Source organism: Triturus cristatus, chromosome 6 (genome assembly GCF_964204655.1).
Source record: "Triturus cristatus chromosome 6, aTriCri1.1, whole genome shotgun sequence".
Classification (NCBI taxonomy): domain Eukaryota; kingdom Metazoa; phylum Chordata; class Amphibia; order Caudata; family Salamandridae; genus Triturus; species Triturus cristatus.
In genome coordinates, this window is record NC_140589.1 from 693,530,756 (window position 1) to 693,550,975 (window position 20,220).

The 20,220-nt window shown below is 44.9% G+C and overlaps 1 protein-coding gene across 1 annotated transcript in view; it reads right to left on the reverse strand.

The window, feature by feature from the left end:
* GRIK2 (glutamate ionotropic receptor kainate type subunit 2) overlaps positions 1–20,220 on the reverse strand; it is a 1,523,718-nt gene that overhangs the window by 655,409 nt on the left and 848,089 nt on the right. The window contains exon 10 of the mRNA XM_085611186.1: positions 5,003–5,209. Coding sequence (XP_085467312.1) covers positions 5,003–5,209 — 207 coding nt within the window. The remainder of the gene's footprint in view (positions 1–5,002; positions 5,210–20,220) is intronic.

Consider the following 20,220-nt stretch of genomic DNA (forward strand, 5'->3'; position numbering starts at 1 on the left):
GGAATTCCTAAATAAATGTGTTAGATGTCTGACATTTTCATTATAAGTACTTAAGTTGACAAAGAACAATTGCATTCAAGAACGATTTTATATTGATAATGTTTTAAATTAATTCACAGGTTGCTATTTTTTGAAATAGATGCAGTAGGCCATATTTGAAATTGAATATTTTTGTGCAACAATTTCTGACAACATTACAAAAAAGTTTATATGTGAGATGTGTGTATTTTTTTGTTATGCTTAAATTTAAGTAGGAGTTTGTTATACTAAAATATGAAATGTTGACTTTAAACATGCTGAGATGTCTTTTCTTCCTAGTCTGCATTATTTCATATCCTTGTGCAATGGACTTTAAATACATTTCCTCAAATGTTGCTTTATTTGTTCTTGATTCATGAAACATTCCCTTTGACAACAAAGACCTTTCTTTTTCCCCCTTTGGGTGTGACTGGTGGGAAAATAATTTTCTCCCTATATCTGTGGAAAGTAGCTAAATAAACAAGCTCTTTGTCAACTAACCTGTGAGGATGGAAGGACAGTGGTTTCTCGTGTGTGAGAAAAGATGCCGGAGTAACAATGTGTACCTGGAAAGGTGGAAGGATGATCACATGATGATCAGACCATTGTGGACCGAACATTGATGTCATGATGACACATTTGAATTATATAACTACTTTGTGCAGGAGGAGGAGGAGAATGCATTTTGCTTTTCACATTGCAATTCTCTTGATGTGCCTTTTTGAGGACGAGACCTTTGCCTAAGCTTGGATGACCCCGTTTCACGTTTCCTTGCCTGCCAAAATTACTCTTAAGCCCTTTGTTGATTGCCCTTGCTGATGAACTTCCCTGTCAGACGATTTGGAGCAGTTTGGTGAGAAACCTGACTTGAACTTTCCTGATTTATGCCCCATTCCCCCTTGCTTATTCCCATGGAATTTTCCCTCTTAGTTGAATTTAACTTGATCTTCTTTCCCATACTCAGAAAACCTTTGAGAACCAACGTCTTGCTTTGTTGGTGATAGAAATTGTTTTGTTTACTAAAAAAACTATCCTCTTATGGATTCTTTTTATTTAGGGATAGCTTATTTCAACTAGGTGTATGGTTTTGCATTTCAAACTGTTAGATTCATGACTGAGATTCTTAAATTGTTAAGTATAAGCATTGATTTGGGATTTGATCGGTTAAAACCATAAAGGGCAAAAACAGCTGTAAAAATAGTACATTAGACAAAATTCATAGCAGCCTGTTTGTAAACAGATTATACGCAGAAAAAATAAATAAATGTACAAGTTATAGGATATACAAGTGCTCCATATAAGAACTACAGTTGTCAAATAATTTACAACATTTGCCATAGCATATCTATTTGATAACATCTGTAAACATATAAAAGTAGGGTTAACTTGTAAAAAACGTTTTCCTTTTAGAACCGGTAAAATAAAAACCTTCCTTGGTTCAGAATATAAATTACAAAACATCATAAAGTGCATGGAATCCTGAAGGGCTTTTCTATCACAATTGCAAGTTCCAAGAGAATTTAGATCAAAACATCCTTTTGGAGTAGCAAGTATCAGGTGCAGTAAATTAAATGGGAGTCTTGCAAGCAGGTATCTATCCCTAATGTTATTTTTACAAAACTTAAGTATGCCTCCATGTCCAGTGTGGTAGTTGTCAGAGCAGATTTAATAACTGTGGGTTTCAACAGCTCAACCCCTTCCCTAGAAAATATTACCCTTTCCACAAAATGGTCCCTTACCCATTTGTAGTCCCCTCAACAGATATCCTCATGGTGGATAAATAGCTCCCTCCTTCCAAGATCAGAGAGAGAATCCCTTACATACCTAAGCCATGGTATTTTATGGGTCTGATCTAGTAACATGCAATCGCTTATAATTAATCAACTCAGACCCAGCTCCTCCCTGGACCAAGCCCTAACCCAACTCAGCAGAGGTCGCAAGGCAATCTGGTTGCTTAAATACCTAACCCCCAACTCTTAATGTACACAGAAGGTCGACATACACTGAGGCACACAGAGTAGTTGTCTGAGAAATGTATTTTCCACCACCTGGAGCTCATGTGGGTACAAAAAGCCCCAAATGTCAATCGAATATAAGGCTTTAGAAATGCACTTGGACCGATAAATCTTAACAAGGGCTTGGAGGGGTCTGATTCCGAACCTAGCAGTGAAGCTAAAAACTGCCCGTATAGTCTACCTGAGCTTCCGACCTATAGCCACAATCAGGGGATTCCAACTCAAATTGGAATCATCTAACAACCTCAAGTAGATGAAACTCTCGACCTTTAACAATAAGTGCCCATCCAGGCTAAAGGATTTTGTTCTGGGTTACTTGGGCCTCACCACCATGACGTGGGATTTGGTGAGGATGACTGAGAGGTTTTAATCCTTCCTAAAAGAATCAAAAGTATTCAAGAGGGTTTTTAGATCATTGGCCGTTCTCTCTATCAGCACTGTTTCATCTGCATATAACAGTACTGGTAGGGAACGAGTACCAATCAAATGGCATTGATTATGGATCTTTAATACAATAACCAAATCCTCTAAAGTTGTCTGAGTCTTATTATGCCTAATGCTCTTTCCGTAAAAACTATGCTGATTTTAAATGTATAACAGAAATAGTTACCGACTATTCTCAGAACATCAGGTATTATTGCTGTGTAGCCACAGCAGAGCTTTTGGCTTGTATGATTCTTGTTAGACTAAACTTCTTTAGGAGGTTTGGTCTACAAATTGCAATACTTATTTCTATAGCTTGGATTTCAGAGTAATATAACTGAACCGGATCACCTATTTGAGAGTTAGCTACCAATTAATGAGCCTCATTGGATAGCTGACAGTTGGACAGCCTATTTACACACTCCTCACTATGACAGAGAAAGGTCCATCAAGTGAAATTTTGGAAAACCTTGTCATTGAATGTGATGGGCAGAATTGCTTTGACCAAAATGGTGATTTTGCCTAAGCTCCTGTATTATTTCTCCAACCTCCCCGTCTATGTCACAACAAAAATATTTTGTGAACTGGAACAGTTGATTCGGGGCTTTATCTGGAGTTCAAGCCTGTCTCAGAATAGCACTCAGTAAATTATGTGCACCCCCAAAACAAGGGTGGACCAGTTGTTCCAAACATGGAACTCTATTATTAAGCAGCACAGCTCCAGTGGATGGCAAAATGGCTCGCAGGACTTAATTTAGCAGACACATTCTTGACGCTACCACCATGGTCACACTCTCAGATTTATTATCTGTTTCACCCAATGGCTCGACCCCCCACTCCCTCTCCGACCTACCTAGCCTTGGGTCTTCGTTGTAACAAATTCAGCCTATACCTCACCTGGAGCACAACTCCATATGCCCCAGTACTGCCCCTCTTAGGGAACCCGAGAAACAAAACTGGCACCCCCAATAGTATGCTCCTACACTGACATGCTGCCGGGATACACACACTTGGCGATTTATACACTGACGGAACACTGATACCTTTTGACAGACTGTCATGTGAGTATAACTTGCCAGCAGGCCAATTCCTGTACCATAATTCAATTATTCGATCACTTACGACGTCATGGGGGAACATGAACACAGAACCTGAAATGCACCTCCTGATCCAGTACTTGCAAGTTATGGGCAACGGATGTCACATTATACATTGGCTGACGGAGGCTTTACTAATGCACACTCTACAGCCTCTGATGTCACTGCGCAAGCGGTGGGAGGAAGATAGCGGTACTCCTTGGACAGATGGCGAGTGGGACATGTTCCTGGCTAGCCCCACACATATACCACGAAATGCCAAATTTCGTGTTATTCATACCTACATCACACACAGAGCGTACCTATCTCCAGACAAGCAAAACAGCTATTTCCAACTAACTAACTCTGTTTGCCCGCGATACATGCCGGTGAGTGCTACTTTATTACATATGCTGTGGTTCTGGCCTACACTTTAACTATATTGGCAAGAGGTGACGGCGGTGTTCGTGGCTTACACTGATAGGCCCCAATTGCACACATGGGAGTAATGCATATTGAGCTTATTTCCCAGACCCAAGAAACATAGTCACTTCCAGATGCACAGATCTAGGTCTTATTGTAGCTAAACGGGTAATCACTAAGCGATGGAATAGCAAACACCCCCTGCCCACAACAATTGGAAAAACTTGCTAGTGGTATGGGCACAGGCGACAAGCACGGCACTGCACAGGGAGGAGATAGCTGCCTCTGAGGTGAAGTACTGAACTTCAGTATAAATCCTACCCATATGGGAACAGTAGGAGTGTTAAGGTTATGTTCCTAATTGTATTGGGCTTTCGCTGCAACACTCCAAAACCAAAATATCTGAGGGGTGTGTTGAGTGTCAGAACTCACGTCCTTAAAAAAGGCTATTATATTTAAAAGCAGAGAGAGAGAAAATATTTGAAAAGTTGAGAACAACTTAAAAGACACAAAGAGGTGAACAAATGCATGCTGAAAGATATTGAAAAAGTAGAACGGAGACGATATAATGGCACATCTATATGGACAGAGAAGGAAATGCTGAAAGAGCACAGTAAATAAAAGTCACAAAAGGAAACTATTGCATTTTCCTTCAAATTATTGATCAGGTAAAAGCATTTTTCCCTTTCCATAAGTGTCACCTAAGGACTGTTTCTATTAATGCCATACAAATGTACGTACATCTGTCATTACAAATGACATTGTGGTAATTACTATAGCAACACTACAGATTTTAACGGACTGTAATTCTTGTGAAAATATGCTAATTAGAGTACAGTGTGCTTTTTTTTATTATCCTCATGACTGATGGAAGTCAACTGCGATGTGAAGTCTTTTGTTCTAAAAATATGCCAGAGAATGAACTGAAATGAGGTCAATTGGTTGCTGATTCTTACTCAAAACTGAAAAGTCAACCATTTTTCCTCATTTTTTTCCATGAACATATACAAAGGTCTGGTGGAATGAAACTGAAAATCTGTTACTTACATGCTCCATGAGCTCACGGACCATCCCATTCCATTGTAGGCTGCCATCATCCAGGGCTCCATACTTGCCATCCTCCACCAGCCTAATCTCGTAAGTAAACCCAAGAATGGTGGCCAGCTCTCGAAGGAGGTCGATGCAGTAACCCTCAAACCGATCATTTCCGTACAATGGCTTATCTGACTTCTTGAACATCACATATGGCTCTTCCTGTGGGAACAGAAAAGAGAGGGGCATTTAATTGCACTGCCTATAAATTCTTCACGACCAATGCATGCCGGGGGCATGCTGTATTGTATCACTTAAGGTCTTAAACAAGTAGGATATTTTCACCTTGTGTTCTTCTGAAACAAGAAGTCCTTTAATTTGCCACAAAGATTAACAGCTGTGATGGCACAAACCTCATTGTCGCCCATCTGAAACATATTTCCAGCAAATAACTTATTAATGCCAGATGATTTAAATGTGCATATGCATAAGGCTTGAAAATAAAGCTCAGTTTAACAATGTGGTTAATTGGCAATTGAAAAATTTTAATAGCTTTGCTGCAGTTTTGATCTCTGTGTCACCCTATGCTTAAGGGACCCCATATTCTAATTAGTGAGCTATTCACACACAACACAATGCTGACTCTATATAAGGATCTTAATTACCCGTCTACTGGTGGTCCAATGTCATCCCACTGGCAGGCATTTTAACTTCCGTCCGCATACAAGTGTAGCATAATCGTGTTCCATTTTAATCAGCATCTGCTTATGCCATGACATTAGCTCAAGCAAATAGGGTACAGTGTTCAGCTACAATTTAGAGGCATTCACATTTTGAATTTGGCAAATATGTTGTTTTCCTTCGCTGCTAGTAAACTCAGTTTATTGTGTTTATTGTTGTAGATTTATCTTAAACATAATACATTTTAGCGATATATTATCTACTGGCGGTCGCCAGTAGATAGTTATAGTTACAACCTAGTTTCCACAGGAAATCTCAAAATTCTATTTTGAATAACTTTGGCGCCGGTTGACGAATCCTCGCAAAATTTTCAAAACTAATGGGGCTCTCCGTTCAGCTCCTACCCTGAAAGTGTCGGGGTGATTCGTCAAGCGGGGGCTGAGAAAAAAGGGGGGTCCCAAAACGCGTTTTCCCCATGCATTTTTCCATAGGACCTTTAGACACAGCTACAGCCCGAACGGCTAGTTAGTGCAGGCAACTATAACTCACGCGACCGCAATCCTCTGCTGATGACGTCAGATATTACATCACTGATGACATTTGTGTCTTTATGAAAAATAAATATTTGTAATATATGTATAGCTAAAGATTAATGGAAGAAGACATGGGTAAATAAGTGTCTAAATACAGTGATGTAATATCTGACGTCATCAGCAGAGGATTGCGGTCACTCGTAAAAAACCAATGAAATTCCCCCGTTATAGTTAGTGCAGGCAACTATAACTCACGCGACCGCAATCCTCTGCTGATGACGTCAGATATTACATCACTGTATTTAGACACTTATTTACCCATGTCTTCTTCCATTAATCTTTAGATATACATATATTACAAATATTTATTTTTCAGAAAGACACATATGTCATCAGTGATGTAATATCTGACGACATCAGCAGAGGATTGCGGTCGCGTGAGTTATAGTTGCCTGCACTAACTATAACGTGGGAATTTCATTGGTTTTTTACGAGTGAAATGTCCAGCTAACTATAACATGTGTGAAACCTATGGTTTTTTAAGTGAATTTGCAAGGTTTTTTAAATGCTAATTCGTAACTATAACGTGTGTGAAACCTATGGTTTTTTCAGTGAATTTGTACGTTTTTTTAAATGCTAAGTTATGTATTTATTAATTTTTTTTTTCAGGTTTTTCACCGTGCGAGCACCGTGCGCGCACGGTGCGCTTCGCACACCGTGCGCGCTCTATGGTCACTAGGTGCGCTTCGCGCACCGAGCGCCCACGGTTCGCAGTGCGTGCCGTGCGCACGCGGTGCACGCACTGCGCGATTTAAAAAAAAAAACAATTGTTTTTTTCACCCTTGGGGGTCCTTCTGTGACCCCCTGACCAAGGCTAGGGGGTCAGGAACTGTCCACTCTGCCCCCTTTTCACGTTCTCCACCTTTGTTTTTCACCCCCTCAGACTGCGAGAGACAAAATGGCGGCCGACACTTCCTGGTTTCGACCGATTCGAATGTTTACCGACATCTAAAAACCAATCAGAATTGCGCCCGCGCACGGCAGGGGGCGCGCACAGTGCACGCACGGTGCGCGCGTATAGATATTGATATGCTTTTAAATGCTATTTTCTCAGGAAATACTGAACAGATTTACACCAGACCTGCAAAAGGCACTTCCTTGACCTTAAGGCTACCTCTCTGCCAAATTTCACATAATTCTGTTCAGCCGTTCGGGCTGTAGCCGCGACTAAAGGTCCTATGGAAAAATGCATGGGGAAAACATGTTTTGGGACCCCCCCTTTTTCTCGGCCCCCGCTTGACGAAACACCCCAAGACTTTCAGGGTAGGAGCTGAACAGAGCGCCCCATTTGTTTTGAAAATTTCACAAGGATTCGTCAACCGGTGCCAAAGGTATTCAAAATAGAATTTTGAGACTTCCTATGGAAACTAGGTTGTAACTATAACTATCTACAGTAGATTATATATATATATATATATATATATATATATATTATCTACTGGCGGTCGCCAGTAGATAGTTATAGTTAGGACCGTGTTTCCATAGGAAATCCGCAACATTCTATTTGGAATAACTTTGGCGCCGGTTGACGAATCCTCGCAAAATTTTTAAAATAGGTGGGGCGCTCCGCTCCGCTCCTACCCTGAAAGTCTCGGGGTGATTTGTCAAGCGGGGGCCGAGAAAAAAGGGGGTCCCAAAACACGTTTTCCCCATGCATTTTTCCATAGGGACCTTTAGTCCAATGTACAGCCCGAACGGCTGAACAGAATTACTTGAAATTTGGCAGAGAGGTAGTCCTCAGGTCAGGGAAGTGCCTTTTGCAGGTCTGGTGTCAATCTGTTCAGTAGTTCCTGAGAAAATCAAAAGTAAAATCATATATATATGTGGGCGGAGCCTAACCACACATCTTATCCTGAGATCTGATTGGCTGTCAGCACTTCATCCAAGAAGTGTTGGCAGCCATCTTGGGACCAATATACATGATAGCACCTCATTAAAAATCATTGCAGTTAATAGAAGGTTTTAAGACTTTAGTTACATTATAAATCATTTGTTGATGGTACCATACTCATTTTAGGAATTGTGGTATTTTCTAAGGTGATTTCACCATGTGAAAAAACCTTCTTCTGGGATATCATGATTGAGAGAAAAATATTTTCTCATGCTTTTCCCACAGAGGTTTGGAAGGTGATCTATAAGCTAAACTGAGAGCATATTTTCTGTAAATTCACATTATCTTTCTCAGTCATGTGAGAATGAAGTCTGACATTCTCAGTAAAACATGTACATCCAACAAGGGCAGAGACTGTCAGTTGATTCCTTTGTGTTCTATAGCAGCTTCACAGGGTGTTCCAAAGAACAACTAGAGCGCTAACAGTCCTACTTATGATAAACGTATGGCACACCTGACGCCATCTTGATTGGAATAAAGTGGTAACTCTTAAAACATTTAATTTAAAAAAGAACAAAATGAGGGGGTTCATTTTGCCATATAAAGTATGATTAGTGCTGCAGAAAGAAACATCAGGGCACATTTTGAGTGATTTCTCAAATCCTCTTCTATTTCATTAAAGAAATTCTGACATGCAGACTGAAACATGCACTTTCAATACCAGCAGCAGACTTCCCTGGTGAGCAGTAGCTTTACTACAGTGATCATGAGCAACTAGAGTGCTAACATTCTGAATTTATGGCAAATGTGTAACACATCTGAATGCCTTCTTGATGGAATCAAAGTAAAAAACTGAAAGTATTTCCTACTGAGGAGACTGTAGCAAATGAGGAAATAAGGAAACTTCATAACAAATAAGTCTCCCAAGATGGCCACCAGAGACAAAAGAGCCCAAATGCAGCACAAATATTACCCAGATGTAGCCCAAGTATAGCCCAATGACACAATGTCCCAGAATGTTCAAACAAACAACTAGAGCGCTAACAGTCTTACTTATGACAAAAGTATGGCACACCTGAAGCCATCTTGATTGGAAGAAAGTGGTAACACTTAAAACATTTAATTTGCAAAGGAACAAAATGAGGGGGTTCATTTTGCCATAGAAATTATGATTAGTGCTGCAGAAAGAAAAATTAGGGCACATTTTGACTTCTCAAAACCTCTTCTATTTCATTAAAAATATCTGACATGCAGACTGAAACATGCACTTTGAATACCAGCAGCAGAATTCCCTGGTGAGCAGTAGCTTTACTACAGTGATCTAATGAGCAATTAGAGTGCTAACATTCAGAATTTATGGCAAATGTGTAACACATCTGAATGCCTTCTTGATGGAACCAAAGTAAAAAACTGGAAGTATTTCCTACTGAGGAGACTGCAGTAAATGAGGAAATTAGGAAACTTCATAACAAATAAGTCTCCCAAGATGGCCACCAGAGACAAAAGAGCCCAAATGCAGCACAAATATCACCCAGATGTAGCCCACATGTAGCCCAATGACAGAAGTGTGCAAAACACCTATTTTTTGTGTTTTTCCAGTTTTATATAGTGCAGACATGTCAGGTATTGGAGTGCTTTACATGAGCATTGGTTACATCACACAAGATCAAATTCATTTTGGTTGTAGACATGGGGAGATTAAGTGATTTGACCAGAATCACAGAATGTTAAGCTGACGCAGAAACTCAAACCTGGTTCCCCAGTTGCAAAGTCTGCAGCTCTGGAAGTAACACCACATCCTCTCCCCTAAGGGCAACATTTAATCAAGTGGTCAACTGGATAAAAACACATAAAGATAACAAATAATTTAAAAGTGCTTTGCCGCTATTTGAAAACTCAGAAAATATGTCCTCATTTTAGTTTTTTAGAGAGCACTAACCATAATTTTGATGCAAATAAGACCCTCTAATATATGTAATTTCTAAAGGAAATGCTCAGTTTTGATTACATCAAGATGACGTCAGGCGTTCCACACCTTCGTAATAAATATAGAATGTTAGCAATCTAGTTGTTCATTAGGATACTGTTGAGAGGCAGAGGCCAGGGGCACGGACTCTGAAAATTGAAGGCAGGTAGGAGGGTGCAGAGGCAACAATTCGACCACACTGGGCAGGCAGGAAGGGCAGTGGCAGCACAACAGACTATGGAGGGCAGTGGAAAGGGGGGCAGGGGCAACAAACCAACAATACAGGACTGGCAAGAGAGGCTGTGGCAATATAATAGACCATTGTGGGCAGAAGGAAGAGGCAGTGGTAGTACAACCATACATGCCAACAGACCCGAATCAGCCAGGAAACGTCCAATGTTTTTAAGATCAAATGGGCTTTATTTGATCTGTCTCCTGTCTACAATCTCCTCTTTTTCAATGTAACTCAAAGGGGAAAATCAATACTCCAGTTTTTTTTCAAAATCTCCCTCTTACCATGTTCAAAATGTTCGCAAGTATGGTACATTGGATCATGGAAGGCAGGAGGAATTGGGGTAGGGGCATGGACTCGGATAACAGAGGACAGGAGGGACATGGAGAGGTGCACCAAACTGACCCTACAGGGCAGGCATCAGGGTTTGCAGCAGCACAATACACCACACAGGGCATGCGGGATGGGAGTGCAGCACAACAATCCATAGAAAGCAATAGAGAGGGGACAGGACCATGCACATGGACAATAGAGAACAGAGGGGAAAGAGGCAATGGTAGCTAGCTGACCATAATGGACAGACAGGAGAGAAAGCTGCAGCATAACAGACCATAAAGGGCAGGAGGGACGAATCAGGGGCATTACAATGGAACAGACAAGCCAGGAGGGAGGGAATAGGGGTCTTCACATGGAAACAGAGGGCTGGGGGCAAGGGGGCAGGGCAGGAGCAGCAAGATGACCATGAAGGTCAGGCAGGATGGGCACTAAAAACAAGACACACCATGGAGAGCAACAGTGAGACTATGATGGCATACACACAGACTATGGAGGGAAGGTGGGAGGGGGTCAGGGGCAGCTAGCTGACCACACAGGGAAGGTGGGAGGGGCCATGGCAGCACAGAAGACCATGCATGGCAAGCAGGAGGGTTAGTGGCAGCACAATGGCTATGATGGGCAAGAAGGAGGGTGCAGGGGCATGCACAAAGGACCATGGAGGATAGAAGGGAGGGTCAGGACCTGGGCACAGACAAGAGAGTTCAGGGGAAGGGGCCTCACAACTGACCGTGCGGGGCAGGTAGGAGGAGCAGTTGCAGCACAACAGACGAGGGAGGGCAGAAGGGTGTGGCAGTAAAATGGACCATGGAGGACAGGAGGGAGGGGATAGGGGCATGGCATGTGGATAGGCAGGGTGGAGGTGGCAGGGACAGGTTACAGTCATCTGACAATGCTAGTCAGGTGGGAGGGGAATGGCAGCTCAACAGAACACTCAGAGTAGATAGGAGTGGCAGGTCCATGGAACATTGTGGGCAAAAAGTATGGAGCCGAGGCATGCACAAAGACATCGGAGGGCAGGGGAAAGGAGAATAGGGGCAGCAAGCTAAGCACAGAGGCTAAGCAGGAGGTCAATGATGGGGCATAGATTTGGGCAACGGAGGGCAGGAGGAGTGGACTGGTACATCATGCTACATGGAGGGCAGTGGCAGCACATCAGACCATGCATGGTAGGAGGGAGGAGGCTAGTCCATGGATTCAGACAACAGAGGAAAGGGAGGAAGTGGATGGGGCAGCAAGCTAACTGTTCAGAGAAGGAGGGTATTAGGAACTGTATTGTTTTTAAAATGTGTGTCTGTGCGAACTACTTAAAATATGAACAAGTATGCAGCATAATCTCACTTTTATTCAGGAAGAAGAGGACGTTTGTGAATGTGACTCCGGGCTCTCTTGGCAGAAACACCCCCTGACCCTCAATCCCCAATGCAAACTGTAATGCCCGTGAAAAGGGTAGGTGAACGCAGTGTTATATAGCACATAGTCCTGAGCGCACGATTGAAAATCAAAACTAGATATAGTGTATGATATAAACTATGCACCAAAAAGTGTGATATAAGCTGAACCGGGGCGTGAAATATAATATGCAATACATTGTGTGCAATGACAGATTCATTGGAGAGCACGAGATAGCACAGGCACTAGCGCGTGCTATGTGATATGCGCCTTGGAGTGTAATATGCACAGGGCAGTGTTGTGTAACCTAACTAGTCTCTAAAGTTGTAATATAAAATATGTGCTGGGGAGTGTAACATTGCATATGCACTGTGACAAAGATATGGATCCCAGATTGTAATATGTATGGCATAGCGCTGTGCGTTATAACATAGGCATCGAGGAAGGCACGTTGGATGGAGCAATATAACCTGTGCGAAGGCAAGTGTGGCATGACATATTCACGGGGTGGTGTTACAGTGCACATGGGCTAGAGAGTGTCATAGCATATGCACTAGCTGATGGAATATAACACAGAGGTGTGTGGCACTCGGCGGGCACTGGTGGGTGTAACACAGCATTGGGCTCAGCCAGGAGGGCGCTGTGACTCTCAAGTGAGATTTGTCTCCTCTCCAGAGAGTAAAATAAAAAGTATTACACATCCGGCGGTGGATGTGAGTTTTATTAACCGTGAGGGGGTTTCTTGCATAGTTTTGGTCAAATTTTTGTTGACTCCCCTTTGAGTGGCTTGCTGTGTGTGTGTATTAAATGTGCCCGTCTATAGCTACCCATGTTTGTATAAATAAACGACAAGGGTGTCTACTTGGAGAGTACCCACCAGCAGGGGCGCCGGGATTAGGCACGGTAGGGCGTCAGACACATCAGAGCTTCACTAGCGGTGTAAATACATTCCACATGGATTCATTGTACGCCTTTTAATGAATATCACGCAAATCATCATGGTGATAGGTACATACGGTTTGTCCAGCATGTCCTAGGTGTTTCTATAAATATATTTTTTTTTTAAATAATAAAAAACAAATGCCGGCCCCGGGGGATGGGGTCCCCTGGCCATAAGTGGCTTAACCCCTTCGACGCTCATGACGGAACGGTTCCGTCATGAGCGTCGGTTGAGCTGTGCTCATGACGGAACCGTTCCGTCATGACCACGCCCGCGCAAGCAGCAGTCAGCACAGCGGGGGAATCCGCCCCGCATGGAAGGGGTTAAGGAGAGGGGCAACACAGCCCCCCTCCTATAGAATAAAAAAAAAGGCCATGCCCCGGGATTGGGGCCCCTGGGGATGATTAAGGCCTGTGGAGGGGGGCCACGCGGCCCTCTTCCAAATTAAAAAAAAAAAAAAAACAATTAGGGGCATGCCCTGGGGGATGGGGTCCCCAGGGCCAATACATTAGAAAAAGAAGGGGGGCCACACAGCCCTCCTTCTTAAAAAAATAAAATAAATAAAAGGCCGGCATCGTGCCGGAGGCCACGCCCCCTCCTTGCAGCACTCTGCAAACGCGCCCCCTGGCCAGTTGTAAGTTGGGGAATTAATTCCCCATCAATACTAAGGGTCCCTGAGGGCCAACTAGCCCAACAGGTATCTCCAGTATGTGCCAGGGAGCTGTGTTGCAGACAGGTGTTCTGAGGCCATGCCCCTTTTTACACCTCTCTGCAACGCAGCTCTGTGGTGCTTACTGGAGGTACCTAGTGGGCTAGTTTGACCCTAGGGACCCTTAGGATTCAAGGGGACTTAATCTCTCAACTTAGAACGGCCACAGGGCGCGTTTACACAGTGGTGAAGGGAGGGGACGGGGCCTGAGGTGACGTGTGCAAACACGCAATGTGGCGCGTTTTAAGTTGGGGAAATAATTCCCTTTCAATCCTGAGGGACCCTGGGGGCGAACTAGCCCACCAGGTGCTTCCAGTAAGCGCCACTGCTCTGCGTTGCAGAGAGGTGGTGCAGGCCGTGCCCCTTTTTACACCGCTCTGCAATGGCGCTTACTGGACATACCTAGTGGGCTATTTTGCCCCTAGGGACCCTCAGGATTCAAAGGGACTTAATCTCCCAACTTAAAACGGCCACAGGGCGTGTTTACACAGTGGGGAAGGGAGGTGACGGGCCTGAGGTTACGTGTGCAAACACACGCCCTATGGCGCGTTTTAAGTTGGGTAAATAATTCCCTTTCAATCCTGAGGGCCCCTGGGGACTAAGTAGCCCACCAGGTGCTTCCACTAAGCACCACTGAGCTGCGTTGCAGAGAGGTGGTCCAGGCCGTGCCACTTTTTACACCTCTCTGCAACGCAGCTCTGTGGTGCTTACTGGAGGTACCTAATGGGCTAGTTGGACCCTATGAACCCTCACGATTCAAATGAACTTAATCTCCCAACTAAAAACGGCACCAGGGCGTGTTTACACAGTGGTGAAGGGAGGGCACGGGGCATGAGTTAACGTGTGCGAACATGCCCTGTGGCGCGTTTTAAGTTGGGGAAATAATTCACCTTCAATCCTGAGAGACCTTGGGGGCCAACTAGCCCACCAGGTGCTTCCAGTAAGTGCCAATGCGCTGCGTTGCAGAGAGGTGGTCTAGGCTGTGCCCCTTTTTACATCTCTCTGCAACGCAGCTCTGTGGCGCTTACTGGAGGTACCCAGTGGTCTAGTTGGACCCTAGAGACCCTCAGGATTCAAGGGGACTTAATCTCCCAACTTAAAACGGCCACAGGGCGTGTTTACACAGTGGGAAAGGGAGGGGACGGGGCCTGAGGTGATGTGTGCAAACACGCCCTGTGGCGCGTTTTAAGAGGTAGTTTTAATCCTCCTGCCCTATTATATATTAGGGGCTTACAGAGGAGGTCATGCTAATCACAAGGGGATCCCAATGCATGGTGTTCCCAAGTGTGTGTGGGTGTTTTCACTGTATTCTGAGAGTCTTTTAACATAGCACTGGCTCTAGGACTGGTTAGTCAGACTCAGTTACCACCAGTATCCGTCTGAAAAAGTTGAGGGTACAGGATGATTTTGCGACAAGGCTTCTTTCTGCTCTTCTGTTTGTTCTTTCTGCACGTTATCCTTCTTCCTGCACTTTTCTTCGTCTGTGAGGACTTCTGTTGCTTCTTTCTGCATTTCTTTTTTTTCTTTCTGTGCGTTTTTTCTTCTTTCTTCACATGTCCTATCTCTGTAGTCATAGTTAGAAATTAGCATTTAAAAAACCTTTGAAATTCACTGAAAAAACCATAGGTTTCAGGCACGGGAATTAGCATTTAAAAAACCTTAGAAATTCACTGAAAAAACCATAGGTTTCAGGGGCGTTATAGTTAGCTGGATTTTTCTCTCGTACAAAACCATTGAAATTCCCCCGTTATAGTTAGTTCAGCTAACTATAACTCGCGCGTCCGTAATGCACTGCTGATGATGTCACATATTACATCACTCATGACATGGTCAGTGACATCACTCATGACATCTCAAATGACATCACTGATGACATCATCCTTGTGATAGAGTGGCAGACCTCCTCTCACCCTAATATAACCTTTGGTACACACATTCAAAAATAGAAACTAACATTTTCAAAACAATGGACATACCAATACCAGTTACAACAACCTATTCAGTAATTCTAAGATCCACATACACATCCACTCATTCACCAACAGTCCTATACAGTCACTCATACATGTACTCACTCTTCATATGTACTCATACATCTATACATCCTGTTACACAACGCCACTCATCCATAGAGTTACTCACACACATAGTCACTCATGCTAATAAAGAATCAAAGATCAATTTACTTGCATATACAGTTATACACACATCACCACACTTACTTCTACAGAAACTTACACATACATGGGGCCTCATGTAGGTAGCCAAATACCGGTCGGTAACGGCCGATTTTCGGTAAATATGCCGTTACCGACCGGTATTCAGACAAGTGAGATGTAGGAGTCCAAAAACCACTTTTCGGTAAATATGAGGCGGTAAATACCGATTCATATTTACCGAATTCCAAAATACCGAATCAGATTTACCGAATACATAATTAACGATTCGGTAAACATGAAGTGGTAAATATGAAGTGGTAAAATTTAAAATGACATGTAGGAGCACTCGGTAATTAAGAAATCCAGGAAAATCGGTAAATAAGAGTCGGTAATTAACACGGATTGAAAGCAGGTGGTAACCATCAACAATGCATATAGGCAATCCCAAAATGCAACAGCGTGGACAACATGGCCGCCATGTACGTCATTGCAAGGCGCCTACGTCTACAGGCAGCAGGACTGAGGGTGTGGCGACGGGAGGAACAAATCTACAGACAGCGCATCACACTATTCCAGCTGACTGATGCAGAGATACATGAGAGGTACAGGCTACACCCCGAAACCATCATGGACTTAATCAGGGACCTACACCCACTCCTGGACCATCCAATAAGAAGGGCGCACGCCATACCCCCACATGTGCAGGTGCTCTGCAGCCTACATCTGTTGGCATCCGGCAGTTATCAGGTGGTGATAGCTGCGGTGGGTGGGGTATCCCAGAGTTGCCTGTCACGTTTCTTCAGGAAGTTCCTGGATGCCATGATGCAGAGAATGCACCACTACATAAGCTTCCCAAACACACAGGCTGCACTGCAGAAAACAAAAACAGACTTTTATCACATGGCACAGTTCCCCCATGTCATCGGCTGTATTGATGGTACACACATCCCAATCTGTCCACCAGCTGATACAGAGCACATCTACAGGAACAGGAAGTCCACCCACTCCATCAATGTGCAGGTGATCTGTGATGCAGGGAACATCATCACAGATATTGTTGCAAAGTTTCCTGGGAGCACCCACGACTCTTACATCTTCCAGAATAGTGGGATCTACACACGACTGAGTGCCGGAGAATTCGGAGAGGGATACCTGCTAGGTAAGTAACAGTGACGCCCCTTGAAACCTGCAAATCATAGTGTATAGAGGCATGTTACTGATGGTTCCCTTTTACTCATCCAGGCGACAGTGCATATGCATGCCGGTCATTCATCCTCACTCCCTACCTACACCCAGCAACCCAGAGTGAGAGACGATACAACGTGGCACATAAAACAACACGCAATGTGGTGGAGCGCACGTTTGGACTACTGAAGAGCAGGTTCCGCTGCCTGCACAAGAGCGGAGGCGCACGCCAGTACAAACCCATCACCTGCTGCAAGATTATTGCCACTTGTGCAATGCTGCACAACCTTGCCACGAAAAAAGGTACAGATGTGGAACTAACATATTTTGAGGACAACGAGGATGAGTCAGGCCAGCCAGAGGGCAACGCAGCTAGAGTGCCAACTGCAATCGATGGGAGAGAGAGACGGGCAGAGATCACATGCAACTAATTCTGAGTAAGTGAGGGGACACAGCGAGTTGTGAGAAGTCCTGACGTAGTTTTAATGTGGCACCACGCCATGAACACATGAACAGGCCAATCTGGCAATATACCATCTATACAAGGAGTATGTCCAGGGTTACGTCACCCAATGGGAAGTGGCTAAGCAGGGCTACATCAATGTTTGCGCATACGCGCTGCAGTGGTGGATTGCACGGCCTGTGCATCCTCACTAGAGCCAACCCCAAGCCGCCTGCTGCTCCTGCGTGCTTCTGGGACGGGGGGTGTGATGCTGCTGCTGGTGTCGATGCTCTCCGCAGCATCCCCTGCAGCAGTTGTCGACGCCTGACTAGTCAATAGCACCCCTAGTGCACTTGTCACCTGCACCATCCCCCGAGACAGGTCGCTGCAGCACTGTGTTAGGCCCTCCTGCATCGTCACAGAGCGCCGGCACAGTAGAGAAGTCGCAGTTGCCAGACGGTTGAGTGCCCTGCTGGTAGTGTCCCTTCTCTGGCGTTCCCGGCGCCGTGCTTCGATGTCAGCATCTAATTTGCTGCACAACTGCTGGATTGACTGGGACATGTCCCGAATGCCCGCAGCCATGCCGCTAATGTTATTGTCCATGTTGACTAATGTTGTCTTCATCACCCGCATGTGCCTCTGGACTGACATGACTGCCTTTGATTGCAGGCGCTGTTGTTTCAACATTTGGCCCTCGAGCCCCAAGAAGACACCATGGCCGTCAGTGGGTGCTGGTGGACTCTGGACACGCGACCTGCGGCGCCCTCTTGCTCCCGTCTGTGCTGCCTGTGAGGTGTGGGGCACAGTGGCATGGCTCCCTTCCTGGGGCCCGGTGCGGTCTTCTGGGCCCATGCTGTCGTCTGACGAGGTGTCTAAGGCTCGTAGCCTGGCTGCTGGACGCCTCCTCATTCTCACACCTGCAAGCGGAGATGTGGCCGGTGATTCGAACATGAGTGGCGATGCTGGCTCTGGTTGTGGTGATGCTGGCTCTCGGTGAGGTGATGCTGGCTCTCGGTGAGGTGATGCTGGCTCTGGGTGCGGCGAGGCTGGCTGTGTTGGTGGTGCGGCTGCCAGTGGGCCTGCTCCCTGGTCTGAACTTGTGCTGGCTAGAGGTGATATTTGTGGCCGGTGTGCCGTCTCTCCTGCAGCATGCCCTGTCCTGCATGATGTCACATCTGTGGACAGAAATACAACATTGGCTCAGTGTCCCCGAAGGGCTGCATTGCAAGCGTCACAATCAATCATTTCACATTCCAATATGTCCTCTGTCTCCTTGTGCCTCGAGTGCGTGACATGCCTTGTTGCCCTGTAACATTTACGTCATGGGTAGTGTTGCCCTGACTACATCTCCCGGAATGCATTGCCTGTCTGCACTGACACGTGTGGACTGCAGTGTGATTCTCGTTTCACAATGGGGGATGTGGGATAGGGGTAGGGGGGGCTACATTGCTGTGCTTTCGTCTTACCTTGGTGTGTTGCGGCTCTGGCAGAGCTGTCGGCGTCCCCAAGACCCACGACGCTCTCTTGCTCGATTGTGGCCGCCACCAGCTCCTCCAGTTCGGTGAGGGCAGGTGCCCTGTTGGTTCCACCTCCGGTCTGGCTGGCCTCCTTCTGGATGTCGCCCATCTTCCTCTTGGTTACAATCCTCAGGTCATACCAGCGCTTTTTGAGGACCTCAATGTCCCTGTGGGTCACTCCCACAGCATTGACCTGCGCCTGGATGGCCAGCCATATGTTGCGCTTTTCCGCCTCAGGCACTTGCAGGGATTGCCTTCCAAACAGCTTCTGGTGCTGCTTCACCACCTCCTCCACCAGCACCTGGAGTTCCTTGGGGCTAAATTTCAGCTTCCTCCTCCTTTCCCCTCCGTCTTTCTGTGTTCTCTGGCTGGACATGCTGTTCGTTTACCCGCTCGCACATGCAACGGCTCCCTGCCTCTCCTCTGCACTCCAAGCCTCTCCAGGGTCGGCTAATTATGTACACCTGCCTGGGTGTGGCCACTTCGGCTAATTATGTACACCTGCCTGGGTGTGGGCACTTCCTGGTTGGGTGGGCTGTCGTTGCACAGGATTAGCTGTTTCGTCAATCATGTGATTTTATTTACCGAATCCGTACATACCGATTCGGTATTTTCCGATTCGGTAAATACCACCTCGGTATTTTCCGATTCGGTAAATACCACCTCGGTATTTTCCGATTCGGTAAATACCACCTCGGTATTTACCGATTCGGTGAATTCCGATTCGTGATTACCGAATGTTACCGAATCGGTAACTGTTACCGAATTTTTACCTACATATAACTTACCGATTCTAATTTACCGATTCGGTACGGCTCGGTATTTAAGAACCGGTAAAATTTATTTACCTACATGAGGCCCTTAGTCTTTTAAACAATCACTTATAGAAACACATACTTGTTCATACAGGAACTCTTCCAATCTCTCACTCTCACATATACTCACTTATATACACCAATAATCATATATACTAGTTTAAATCATATGTAGTTACTTATAAAGACACTATTGAGAAAGTCATTCACTCACTAACACACCCATGCACACACTCATCCACCCATACAGTCCTGCACACATGCTGTCTTCAACACATACAAACAGTGAGTCACTCATTCATGCACCTATGCACTACGTAATACCCCCACCGAACCAAACACACACTCAGACACTCATACTGATACTCAAAAAACCAACTAATAACCTATATATACAACTCATGTAGCTACTCACCAACCCATGCAGCCACTTATACA